The following is a 12492-nucleotide window of genomic DNA, read 5'->3' as shown; positions in this document are numbered from 1 at the left end:
TTGATTTGCTTGCTTTCTTTTCCCAAAAGTCCCACAGTTGCATGTGGTTACAGCATGAATTCTAACACAGAAAACAAAATATGAAACCATCTCATAAACCTAAAGCTCCTTTTACATATTTTTTATGTAAAACCTACCAAACAGTCACAAACCAAACTGCAGCCGCACCAGTAAGTGGATGAAATAAATCTATTGTTTGTTTTTTACGGTATCATCATATAAACTGCGAAACTGCGAAAAAATATCTGCAAATACACTTGATGAACCGTCGAGACGCTCAAAACGTTCGCTGGACAATTTGCCAAATTAAAAGTTTGACAAATTGGAGGCACTTTAAACACGAGTGGTGCAAAAAGAAAATCTTGTGAATCCAATACGGCCCGAGAAGCAGCCCTGCTTATTGATTGGCAGCATCCCCCCCCCCCCGGTGGCCTAAAAAGCAGCCAGAGACAGTAAAGACCAGCGCTGACTCTGTGGAAAGCGCCGAGCAAAACCTCTCAACATCTGTCATCTCGCAGCGTGCGTTGTCAGAAACAAGCAGGCGTCCTCTCCTCGCAGCAGACAGATACCTTTCCCCTGCCGTCCCAGCTCGTCTCTGCGAGGGTGGGGGGGGGATTGCACGGTGCAAAAATTTCAGTGTCCGCAAAACGAAAGGGCAGTATTTACTCTAATGTGACTGGGTCAGCAGTGATTCAATCAAAGGACGGTTTCCCCCCCCACTCCATCACAGGAGGAGGAACGAGCTGCCGCGGCTGCAGCCGGTGATGTAACCTGCAATTTAATACTTTCCTGCAGCTCCACTTGGAAGCTGTTTTATTTATTTATTTTTTATTAGCTGACCCAATTTAATGTCGGCCCGGGTAACGTGGCAGAAACGGGCACATCAGCCGACCATTGTGCTCACGGTGCGAAGATGAAAACACGAGTTCGCACGAGCCTTTCTGTTTCGAGGGGGGTTTATTATGTGCGGCGCCCGTGCTGACCATTAGCAATATTGTATTTTAGAACATCCCTCCACATTAAGTGAAGGCGTGAGCTGCATCCACCGGCTCTGAGGGCATCTCGCAGCTTCAGTCATTTCCCAGCCCCCTGCCTGAAGCTGCTCTCCATGCACCTCGCTGGTTGAGATTCTTATTACCGGCTACAAGCTTCTGTACCGAGGGCAACTTGATTAGCGCGCCCAGCCGGCGATAGCTCAAGCGGCGAGGTGCCCCGAGAACCGCGGCCGCAGCGCTGCTTTAAATAAGGAAAAATAAGTAAGTTCTCTTAAAAAAATCCCCCACGGATCCACTTGTAGAATTGATTTTAATACGTAACAGCAGAGAGATTAATAATCAGGACTGTTTTTAAATGAGGTCTCACAGTCGGCTGGTGGTGGACATGATTTGCTTTCGACCCGACACTGAGTGTTTTAGGTTTCCTGTGAGGAAACCTGGATCAGGATCTTAATTATAAAAGGTTTCTCCTCTGCTTCGTACAGGTTCCGTTGGACTAATAATGCCCATATTCATAATTATATATTGTCATCGTGTAACAGATGAGACTGATTTACCAAGACATTCATTATTTATAACTTCAATCATTCTGCATAAGACCAAATTCAATGCACCTCATTACCCTTCAACCCCAATCTTGTTGTTTTTAATAATGTCCGTACTGTAACTGTCCTCCTCCCCAAATCTGACCATACCTGCTATTTTTAAAATCATACCGCAAAAAAAAGGGGGGGGGGAAGCTCAGTTTCCTTCCTGCATTCGGTGGCTGACAAGATAATAATGGTGGGTAGAGAGTGGGTGTCCAGGGATGAGCTATCGTTGTCTTGGTGATAAAATAACTGTCTGGTTCAGCAGAAACCTGCAGTTTGCACCTTATTGTTTTGTCTACTGGTTTTTGAATTACCAATATCTTTTTATTATTTATTTGAGCCTCAATTTCACCAGAGAAGTCTCTGAAGATGCGACGTCTGTTTACTGGAGAGGTGTCTGGATAAATAGGGCAGAGGAGGGGAGGACGTTGTTTAAGCCCATTGTCTTAATTCATTTCCTGCACATGTCTCTTGAGCTTGATTATTAATAAAGATACAGTAGATGAGAGCGTAGAGACCCAACCTGAGCCCGCGGGGGAACCGACAGGTCTCACTGGGTTCAGACGGCAAATCGGAAAAAGCTGCAATCGACTCAGATCACATGTTAAATTATGCTTTTGATGGACATTTTCAAGATGGTCTCTGCCCACATGTGTAACCAGGGTAAAGAGGCAAACTGTGACCATGGTAACAATAACTGTGGCGCCACCGCTTCTGCCATAAACCAGACAAAGAATGAAAGGAAACATCGGGGGCTGCAAACAGAACATCTTAAAAACACAGTTAAAAACTATAATTGTTCTTATTGTTCGTCAACAATTACCTTCAAATCAACTGATCACACAAAGAGTTATTATCAGAGCTTTGTTCAAAAAGATATTTAAAATATGTCCCTGAGCCACAGTGTTGCTTTGGGTGAGATGTTTATTTGAAGTTTATCCCACAAATACTATGTTGCTGTGAATATTTTCATTTTAATATTGACTGCGATATTTAAGCCTTTTGGACAAATGAAAATCAAAAATACTAGTTATAATTATTGCAAAAGAAAATATGTTTGCATTCGTAACTTATTTTCATGAATATTTACAGCTTGAGGAACAAATGGACTGATCAAGAACAATTTATTAATTTTGAATATATTCGTTAAATTTGCTGCCATGAGCAAAAAAAATACAGAACAACAGACCTGGTTGTTTTAACATTTTAATTTTTATAAAACAAATGCATTTATCAGGAATCAAAACTCTTTTTATGTGAGGTGGAATCAAAGGGATAAACATGGAGGCTGTGTGTATCTCCTCAGGAGAATATCTCTCATTTAAAAAAGTAGGCCATGCAAAGACCCCCAAATACCCTTTAATATATTTGAACACAAGCTGTTTAATCAAGTTATTAATTTCACAGGAACATGTAATACACCTTGCATAATCACCAGGGAAGCCATTGACACATAATTGGTTTTCTAATCAGACGCTGTATTATCAAGATAACGTCAACTAATTACAAACAGTCGCTCGGCCAGTTTCTCATCAGCGTTGCATATGCATCGATTTTCCATTCAACCAATCAAGATTAGGACGATGATGATGATGACATTGTTATTGAAAGCCTTGGAAATGTAATCTGTGTATTGTGTGTGTGTGCAGCTCGGAGGGACTTCAGACTTCAGATGGATATTATCCTCTGTGTTCCGTGTCCATCCTGCTTCTTATAAACAAACCTGAGTCTTTATTAAAGAAAGGAATAAAACGTACATCTTTGTATTTGCATCAAGAAGCATCACTTCCAGTTTCTTCCTGTGGCATTTCAGCCCATATGTCCGGTGCAAAGTGATTCTCTTGCTTTTGCTCGGAGTAAATTAGCCAAATATTGCAAATCTGACTAATTAGATGTCTAAAAATGTCCTCAATCTCAATTCGGATGAGACAGAAGTCGTTGTGTTAGGAACTGATTGTTTCATTACGGAGGTCGGCCCCTTTAATGGACTCCTGGCTCCTGATTAAGAGGCGTTTATTCAAGTGACCGGCCTCGACGCTCTTCTGCCAGTGGCCGGTTATCTGTTTCCTGTTCTGATCTGAAATCCAGAGATTTCTGCTCCTAAACCTTTGGAACTGCTTTCCTCTTTCCATCGGATCCGCAGAATCTGTGGTTTGTTTTAAACGACTCATTTCTATAGATTAGCCTTTTTTATAACATCATACATTTGAACAGGATTTGCACCTGACTTGCATCAGGTAGATTTTCATGATCCCACAATACTTGTGTTCTTGTTTTGACCCCTAACGTCCAAATTTAAATATTGTACGTACAAGTTATTGTGTATTTTGGTTGTAAAATGAATTAATGTGTATGTGCTTGATGGTTTAACTTGCACCGGAGAAGGAGAAAGTTTGTCCCTCACTCATCCCTCTTCCTCTCCTGCCTTCCCAGAGGAGTTCCAGACCTTCGTTCGGAAGCTCCCCACGTTCTACGCCCTGAACACGTCGGCCATCCAGTACTTCTGGACGACGGAGCCCAGCGTTCACCAGCGCTACAAGCAGCTGGAGCTCAACGCCCAGCAGCTGCTGAGCAAGGCGCGGCGCATCGTCAACAAGCTCTTCACCCTGAGCAAGAGGTGTCGGACGCAGCCCAGGATTATCATGCTGAGGGAGAGGTGAGAAGCTGATACGTATTCCTGCTGACCTTTCTGTGGAAACCTGGGAGCGTGTACGTACATGCCCAGTCTGCGTGTTTGTTACCCCCCCGAACTCGGCATTGTACTAATAACACAGTGTGCCTCGGCTTTGATATTCAACTGGAGTGAGCTTTAGTGTCTGATGACTTGGCCGCACCCACCCAGCCCCCCCGGCCTCCTTTACGTCCAGGAAATCAAAGCTATCCGCCTGTGAAATTAAAGTTTGCAGTGTTTTACAGGAATATGCTAAGTTTGGGAGATTTCTTTAACGTTGTTTAACGAGCCCGCGATGGAAATCGTAGACGGAGAGGAAAAGTTTCCCCTCCTCCTCCTCCTCCTCCTCCTCCTCCGCAGCTCACTCAATCTATTTTTGTCTTTCTCTCTCAAAAAAAAAAACTCAAGTCACGTCGTGCACACAGACTCCAAAGCTTCTGAAGGAGGAGTGTGATTAGGCCGGCGCAGCTGATGCAGCCACATTTATTTTAGGAGTCGTTTCAGGTGAGGATCGCTCGTCCTCTGCGATTTCGAGCCGCAGCCTCAGTCCCCCTCGTCTCCCGCCCACCCTCACTTCCTGTTAATTAAATGAGGGAACATCATCCACGGCGATTCAAAAAGGTATAGCTTACTATTCTCCGTGCCAGTATTTCATCAGTCACCCGCAAAATCTTATTAGACCGTACGATATGTATTGTTAACCTTCGAGCTGCGACGATTTTCTGGCTTCAGAGAGAGATTTTGATTGTTAAACGGGGGGGGGTGAGCTGAAGTTACGGGTTTGATGCAAGAAGGGCACGGAATATAGGAGGAGAGGATGAAAACACACAAAAGGCTCGTTGCTGAATGACCTCTGTGAAACAGAAATCTAATGTGTGGTGTAAAAATCAGATGCAAACAGCCGGAGAGGGAGGGAGGGGGAGAGAGAGAGAGAGAGAGACAGAGAGAGAGAGAGAGAGAGAAGAGAGAGAGAGAGAGAGAGAGAGAGAGAGAGAGAGAGAGAGATGCAAATTAAAAGACACATTAGGAAGTCCATTAAGCTGCGATGCATTTACATTTAAACTCGCTTTTATCCAAAGTGACTCACAACTGGAGGACGACACTATAGCGTCAGTATAGTTTGAGACCTGGAGGTAAGAAAGTCCATCTGTTCAACAGCAGTGGAACTCAGAATAGTGGAAACAGTCCCTTTAGGAACATTTATATTCACTAGATCTGCACTTTTCATTAAGATCCATAAATCGTTCTCTGAGAAATCCATGAAAATGTTGAAAAACTCCCCATCGTGCAATGTTAAAGAATTCATGGATCCATCCCCTAATGCAGATCTGCACGGAAATTGAGCTGGTTCTTCCCTGGGTCATGCTGTGTCCTTCTCGTTGGGGTGTTTGGAGAATAGTTGCTCTCTGGACAGATGAGTCTTCAGGCTCTCGAACATGGAGACCGACGCCCCTGACCTGATAGTATTTGGTTCCTCGCTCCACCATCGAGGAACCATGATGGAGTTCAAGTAGATCGGTGCCTGTGACTTTCAGACATCGTGAGTTAGTCGGTGGAGGTCGAAGAACTTCAGCTTCTGCTCGGATTGAGGAGGAAGTAGTCGACCAAGTATTCCAGATGTTCCTCTGTCCAGCCACACTCTCCAGCTCCTCCTGGGTCCAGATATGAAATCAATATCCATTTACACTTCTGAGTCTCATCTTTTCTACTTATAGTTTCAGCTGCAGCTTTTCTCTGCTCCTCATAAATCAGGTGATGGGATCTGTAGTCTCAGAAAATACTAAATTAAAGAACTTGCAGTGGCACAAAAGTCACACACGTAATAAACGGCTTTAGGAAATCTCCTTCCAGATCATAAGTAAGATCCCAACATTTTAAAAGAATCCACCCATTCATTGTTTATAGCACTAATCACCCTCATGTCTTTGGACTGTGGGAGGAGCCTTGAGAAAACCCACTCAGACACAGGGACAACATGCAAAGGATCCCGGCTGAAAAGGGATCTGAACCTGGTTCGGCAAAGATGCTGCACAACTATATAAACAATAAAAACAAAATAAAAAGATAAACGATACTGTTAAAGAAGACATAACCATAATCTATCTCTGCCTCAGAAGACGTGCAAATTACAAATCCAGGGCAAAAAATGATATTGAAAGTAACGGAGGAGAAATGTCTTTCAGTGTAAAACAAGGCAGATTCACACGCGCAGCACCGCAGGCGCAGAATCTAATATTTAATCTTCCTCAGCACTTGAGCTTGAGCAGAATCTGGGGCAAATTTGTGGGAGAGACGTAAACACAGTGATACGATATCGTAGCAGTGATGAAAGCAAATACTTAAAGTGGGAGGTTTGCATCCTGCTGTGATTTAACCTGCTGCTCTCTAAGGATGTGAGGGAAGAGTGTGACGCTTCAAAGCTGAACGTTCAGGCTCCTCTCAACCGGAATATTGCACTTTTTCCTCTTTATCAAAACTTCAGTGTGGGATATAATATCTCATTTTCTCATTTAAATGCAAACTTTTCTTGTTCTTGACTGAAAAGAACAATGATTTCCTCCATTTCCACAACATGTTTCCTCAGGCCCTTGTGTGTAAATGACCTAGTTCACTAAGGATTAGTTTCTTTCTTTGCTCTTTATAAAAAGACGATATTCATCCTGATGCATCTTCGCTCCATTATTCATTTGACTGAAGCGTCGCGGTCTTTGTCAGATGAAGAAAAGGCAAACAGAAAAATATATCGTACTTTATTACTTGACACAGTGAAAATCCATTTTTGGACTTTTCTTTTATAAGTTTCCAGAACATGGAGATGAGGACAGTGTGTTTCTTTTCCAGCTGCAGAGAAGAGAAGAGGTGTCAGAACATCACTGATGGAGATCTGCTGTTTTTTTTCCCGCTTCGCCAAGTGAATAAAACACTTTTAATGTGAAAAAAAAAAAACTGAAGTGCATATCCCACAGGGGGAAATAAAAGTTTTTGCTCAGGAGTGAGAAGTGAAACGGCGTCGGCAGGAGGAAGTTGTGTTTGCGTTGATCTGTGTGAAATGAGCTGACAGACGATGAACAGATTGCCGGCGCGAACACCCGGCTTCTCTCTGGCCTGCACTTCACACTGCGTCTCCGTGACAGTTTACACGTCCTGCTGACACGCCCGCGCTTCATGATGGCGTACCGCGGCAGCTTCCCCCTTCCCTCGCTGTGCACAGCCGCCGCTCTGCAGATGAGCTCTGCACGGCCGACTCCACCCGACGACTCCTCGGAGTTAACACAACACATCGGCTGCGTTTCGACAAATTGTCTCCGTGTTTCAAACTCGGGTGATTTGAGGGAAAATGTCTTTTTGCTCTTTTCTCTTCCTGCGCGTCATGATGCGACTCTCGCGCTCGCTGTGATGTCGTTAGAGCGTCTGAGTGCACACATGTGAGTGGAAACCCCCCCCCCACCGTTTAAGACAGTGGCTCTTTTTTTCCTTCTGCACATTAAAAGGTGTAATTAGCTCATTCTTCGGCGGAATGAAACACATTCCTGCAATTTTCTCCTGTTTTTTCACGCTGCATAACAAACTGACAATTATTTATGATGTGTGCCAACATAAAAGCAGTAAATGCTTAAGTATAATGTGCAGCTGCGTTTGAAATTGTCACTTGACGCAGGTGTCTCTCCTCTGCAGCATGAACACAGGTTCACCATCATCTTCAGAGCACATCATCACAGTACCTCTGGCATTTCTGTGCCTGTTTCCTTTACAGTCTTTGAAATGTGTCTCGTCAACTCGGCCAAATTTGTTTTCACCTGCATGTGTTTGAAAACAAAAACTACAAAACCCAATCCAATGACCTTTTGGAGCAGATCCTTTTCAGCCATATGAACTTTGCATATGAGCTAATGAACTAATCCGAGGGTCGGGTGTTTGATTCCTGGCTCGTCCACTCTGCAAATTGCTCCTGACAGCTGCGCTCCCAGTCTTAGAATTAAATCCACGTCTTCTTATTCATATAATTGTTTTTTTCGGCAGTTGGCAAAGAAACCTTCCTTGTACATTACGGAACTGGAGGATGGATTAGAACCATCCTTGGCTTCTTCTACACCGTGAACGCACGACTGAGACAAAGCACGAGACATAGAGGAGCTGTGTGAATGTAAATGGGCCGATGTCAACTGTAAAGTGCTCGTTAAGACTAAAGTGCCATAGAAATACAGTTAATTTACCATTAAGCTTCATATCCACAGTATCAGAGTCTTCATCTTCCGAGTTGGGGAGATTTTTTTACACATGATGTTGTATGAAAGGATTTTATTTGTATTTGTTCTTATTGTTGCTGTTTTTAAATGAATGAATTCATCCATTCTGCTTTGGAAACAAACCACAAAAGCTGGCGTTCAACATTTGTCATTTATGGGACATTAGGGAACAAACTGTATTTGTCCCTGTGTATAAATGGAACTTGGTCCTTTCAGAGGATGCACCGAGGTCGCCACTTTATTTTGATTTGCTCTAAAGCTGCTATTTTAATCTGTGGAAGTGGAAATAAACCTGCCTGACGATCATTTAGGTTGAAATCCTCTATGCTGCACATATTACGCAGCTTTTATTCAGTCAAACAACTGTTTGGACAGATATTTTTTTCCTTTTCTCCCTCAGAAATATGTTTTTTAAATGTAAATTGCTTATACATGCACCAGTGTTTCCCCCCCCAAAATTAATTTAGCAGTCGCACACGGCCGTAATAACAACACCGCTAAGTGCCAGAGAACAAAGAGCGGATTCAGAGACGTGACAGATGTGAAACAAAGAAGGTGAAAGGCTGATTTATCACATTATATTCCTGTCATCCAGTCCATCTGCTCCTCTCGGCACAAACAGGAATGCTGATTTACTCCTGGTTTGTCAGAATACATATTTTATTTTTTTAAACAATTGCTGCTTTCACAGTCCCAGTCACAAACTCCGAATATTGAATCGTGTATCAGAAACACAGATTGTAATGTTTTTATAATCAGATGTTCTATGAGGACAGAAACTAGTGGACTTATTAGCTTCCCACTTAAAAGTAGTGGGGTTTTACTTTAAATGCTAGATCATTAGATGTTTGTTATTGCTTTTGGTTTAAAGTGGACATCATGAGACACTTTCAATCATCTGATGGAGAGAATGAGCTCGGTGACGTTTTTCAGGCTGAAACCAAACATCTGGACAGGTTCTCCTCTCTAATACGATTTAATTGAGATGTTCAGGGATTGTTTATACGTTGACTTCTTTGAAATCACGACCCACCAGTAGAATCAGACGTCCCCCTCGTAACCCACTGCTGTCGGACTGGTTTGGGTCTCTGGCGGCACCGAGTGCGTAATGCAGCTCTCCTCTGATCAGAAGATGGAGCGGAGACGTGTTCTTCTGCACTAAATCTTAACTTCAGGATTAAACACTTAGGAGTGTTTTCTCACTTTAGGAGCGAATGAGTTGTGACTTCTTTCTTCTTCCCGAGTCGCCACTGTGCCGCAGAATCCAATTTCACAAGTGTTCTTTTTTAATTCCCGTGCACACAGATCATGACTCTCACAAACACACTCAATAACATACACACTAAAGCACAACTACGAGTGCAGACTATGTACTTTTATAGTAAATGGATTTTTTCAATTTGTATTTCTCCCATGAGGGTCGGGACCCCCCCACTGGAGAATCTCTGGATAATGTGAAGGGATACAGAGGTTTTAGAAGACCCTCACCCCTTCAGTGTATAGATCGTTGACCTGAGTCACATTCATTCAGACAGATTTATGTATATGCCCCTAAAAACGTGGATAAATGGTTATTTTATTGGATCTAATTGTGTCTATTTGTTATTCAGTCCCATATATATTTGTCGATTGCCTTAAAACGTCCTCATTGGTTCCCACATGTGTAGAAATGTATTTATACTGAGAATAAATTCGACCTTCTCTCTGTTGCAGGCCCTTCAGCTACTGGCTGCACTACATCCTCTCCATCATGTACTGCAGCGAGAACAACCACATCGGCTCGTACCTGGAGGAGACGCGCAGCTGCTCGTGTCCCTACGAGCACCCGCCCTGCCAGGGCGTCATCCCCTGCACGGTGGGCGAGGGCACCTCCTGCGCGTCCTGCTCCTACGAGAACCGCTCGCGCTGCGCCACCTGCAACCAGGGCTACATGCTGAGTCAGGGCGCGTGCCGCAACGAGGTGCCCGACTCCACCGACCACTACATCGGCTTCGAGACGGACCTGCAGGACCTGGAGCTGCGCTACCTGCTGCAGAAACGCGACAACCGCATCGGCATCCACGGGATCTTTGTCAGCAACGACGTCAGGCTGAACAACTGGTTCGACCCGTCGTGGAGGAAGCGGATGCTGCTGACGCTGAAGAGTAACAAATACAAGTCCAACCATGTCCACATGCTCTTGGGGATGTCTCTACAGATCTGCCTTACCAAGAACAGCACCCTGGACCCCTTGCTGTCGGTCTACATCAACCCGTTTGGGGGGAGCCACTCGGAGAGCTGGATCATGCCCATTGACCAGAACAACTACCCAGACTGGGAGAGGACTAAATTAGACTTTCCCTACGACTGTTACAATTGGACTTTGACTTTGGGCAACAAGTGGAAAACATTTTTTGAGACTGTCCACTTTTACCTACGGAGCCGGATCAGGGGCCCCTCGCCGAGCGGAAACGGGACAGTGTATTACGAACCCTTGGAGTACCTGGAGCCGGGGCGGAACCTGGGCTACATGAAGATCAACAGCATCCAGGTGTACGGCTACAGCATGCACTTTGACCCGGAGGCGATCCAGGACCTGATCCTACAGCTGGACTACCCGTACACTCAGGGATCGCAGGACTCGGCCCTGCTGCAGCTGCTGGAGATCCGGGATCGGGTCAACAGGCTCTCCCCGCCCGGAGCTCAGCCTCTGGACCTGTTCTCCTGTCTGCTCCGGCACCGGCTCAAACTGTCCACCACGGACGTTGCCAGGATCCAGGCGGCACTGCAGATATTCGCTGCCAAGCAGCCCAACTCCATGGAATACGAAACAACCAAATTATGTAGCTAATAAGTGGGCAGCGGGCCAGCTGCACAGATGGCGGAGCAGTTATCACACACGCCTGATGATGGCTAAGAGCAATTCTGGAGCCGTACAGGGGACATCTGGGTGACATTTTTGTTGTTGTCATGAATCTCAAGAGTGCGTTCGAGATTCTCACGTCAGCTTTTTCGTATAAATTTGTACAACATCGTAGAATTAAGGAGGATTTCACCAAACTTGCCTCGTAGCTTTCTTTTTCCCCCCCCTCCCCTTCTCTCCTGATGAAATAATAACTTTGACAGTCGACAGTATAAATCTAAAGCTCTGCCATCACTGATGTGTCGCCAACGTGCTGACGTTTGTATATTGCACAAATCTTGAATCACTCTCATAAACTCAAATACAATAGCTTTTTTGCAGATGACGTATTATCCGAGCAATGTAATCACGACCATCTCGACACCAGCACGTTTTGTTTTCTCCTTTTTGATTGATTTAGTTCACGTTTATTTTCCAGGTGCAAAATATCATGGACCTCTCTTTTAAAGCCGGCACGTGACGGACACCTTCATTGTTTTTTTCAGCTTTTCATTCAACAAAAAAAACTCACAACTTTTTTTAAACTCTAGTAAACATTTTGTAAGAAATAAACTGAAATAAACAAGGTGAACAAATAGATGCTGTGCTATTCCAGATCTGCGGAGAAACCACGACACCGTTATCATAACAATATATGTTACATGTGCTTTTATTTTTATAATGCTGTTGTTTGTGAAACAAAAGTTATAAAAACACTGTCTATAAAATGTATAATACAGTTTGTTAATACACTAAATAAAATACATTTTTATGTGTGGTCTATAGACGCTGTACGTCTCATGTGTGTGATACTGAAGACACATGTTTATTAATCCATATTTGGCAAAGCACAAAACGGAATAATTAACATAAATCAGCAGCAATTATTTTACTACGTCACAAACTCGCAGTTTAAAAACTATTTCTAGGATTTCTGAAAGTGAAGGACATCAGATTCTTTTTAACAAATCAACCCAGTGCGTTTTACATAAGATAATCAGTTTTTTTTAAATGTGTTTATATGTTGGTATTTAGTAGTTTCAAGATTTTAAAACAAATTGTTCTGAGTAGAAAGAAAAAGCGTTTGAATCGGAGAGTTTAACTGGAA

The 12492-nt window shown here is 43.7% G+C and overlaps 1 protein-coding gene across 2 annotated transcripts in view; it reads left to right on the top strand.

The window, feature by feature from the left end:
- brinp3a.1 (bone morphogenetic protein/retinoic acid inducible neural-specific 3a, tandem duplicate 1) overlaps positions 1-12169 on the top strand; it is a 47039-nt gene extending 34870 nt beyond the window's left edge. For both annotated transcript variants that reach the window (XM_035177584.2, XM_035177583.2), the window contains exons 7-8: positions 4019-4241; positions 10217-12169. In XM_035177584.2, the coding sequence (XP_035033475.2) occupies positions 4019-4241; positions 10217-11333 (1340 nt within the window). In that variant the 3' untranslated portion in view covers positions 11334-12169. The remainder of the gene's footprint in view (positions 1-4018; positions 4242-10216) is intronic.
- Positions 12170-12492: the final 323 nt, after the last annotated feature.

Source organism: Hippoglossus stenolepis, chromosome 14 (genome assembly GCF_022539355.2).
Source record: "Hippoglossus stenolepis isolate QCI-W04-F060 chromosome 14, HSTE1.2, whole genome shotgun sequence".
NCBI classification, from domain to species: domain Eukaryota; kingdom Metazoa; phylum Chordata; class Actinopteri; order Pleuronectiformes; family Pleuronectidae; genus Hippoglossus; species Hippoglossus stenolepis.
The sequence above is the reverse complement of the archived record's forward strand: the minus strand, read 5'-3'. Positions and strand labels throughout refer to the sequence as shown.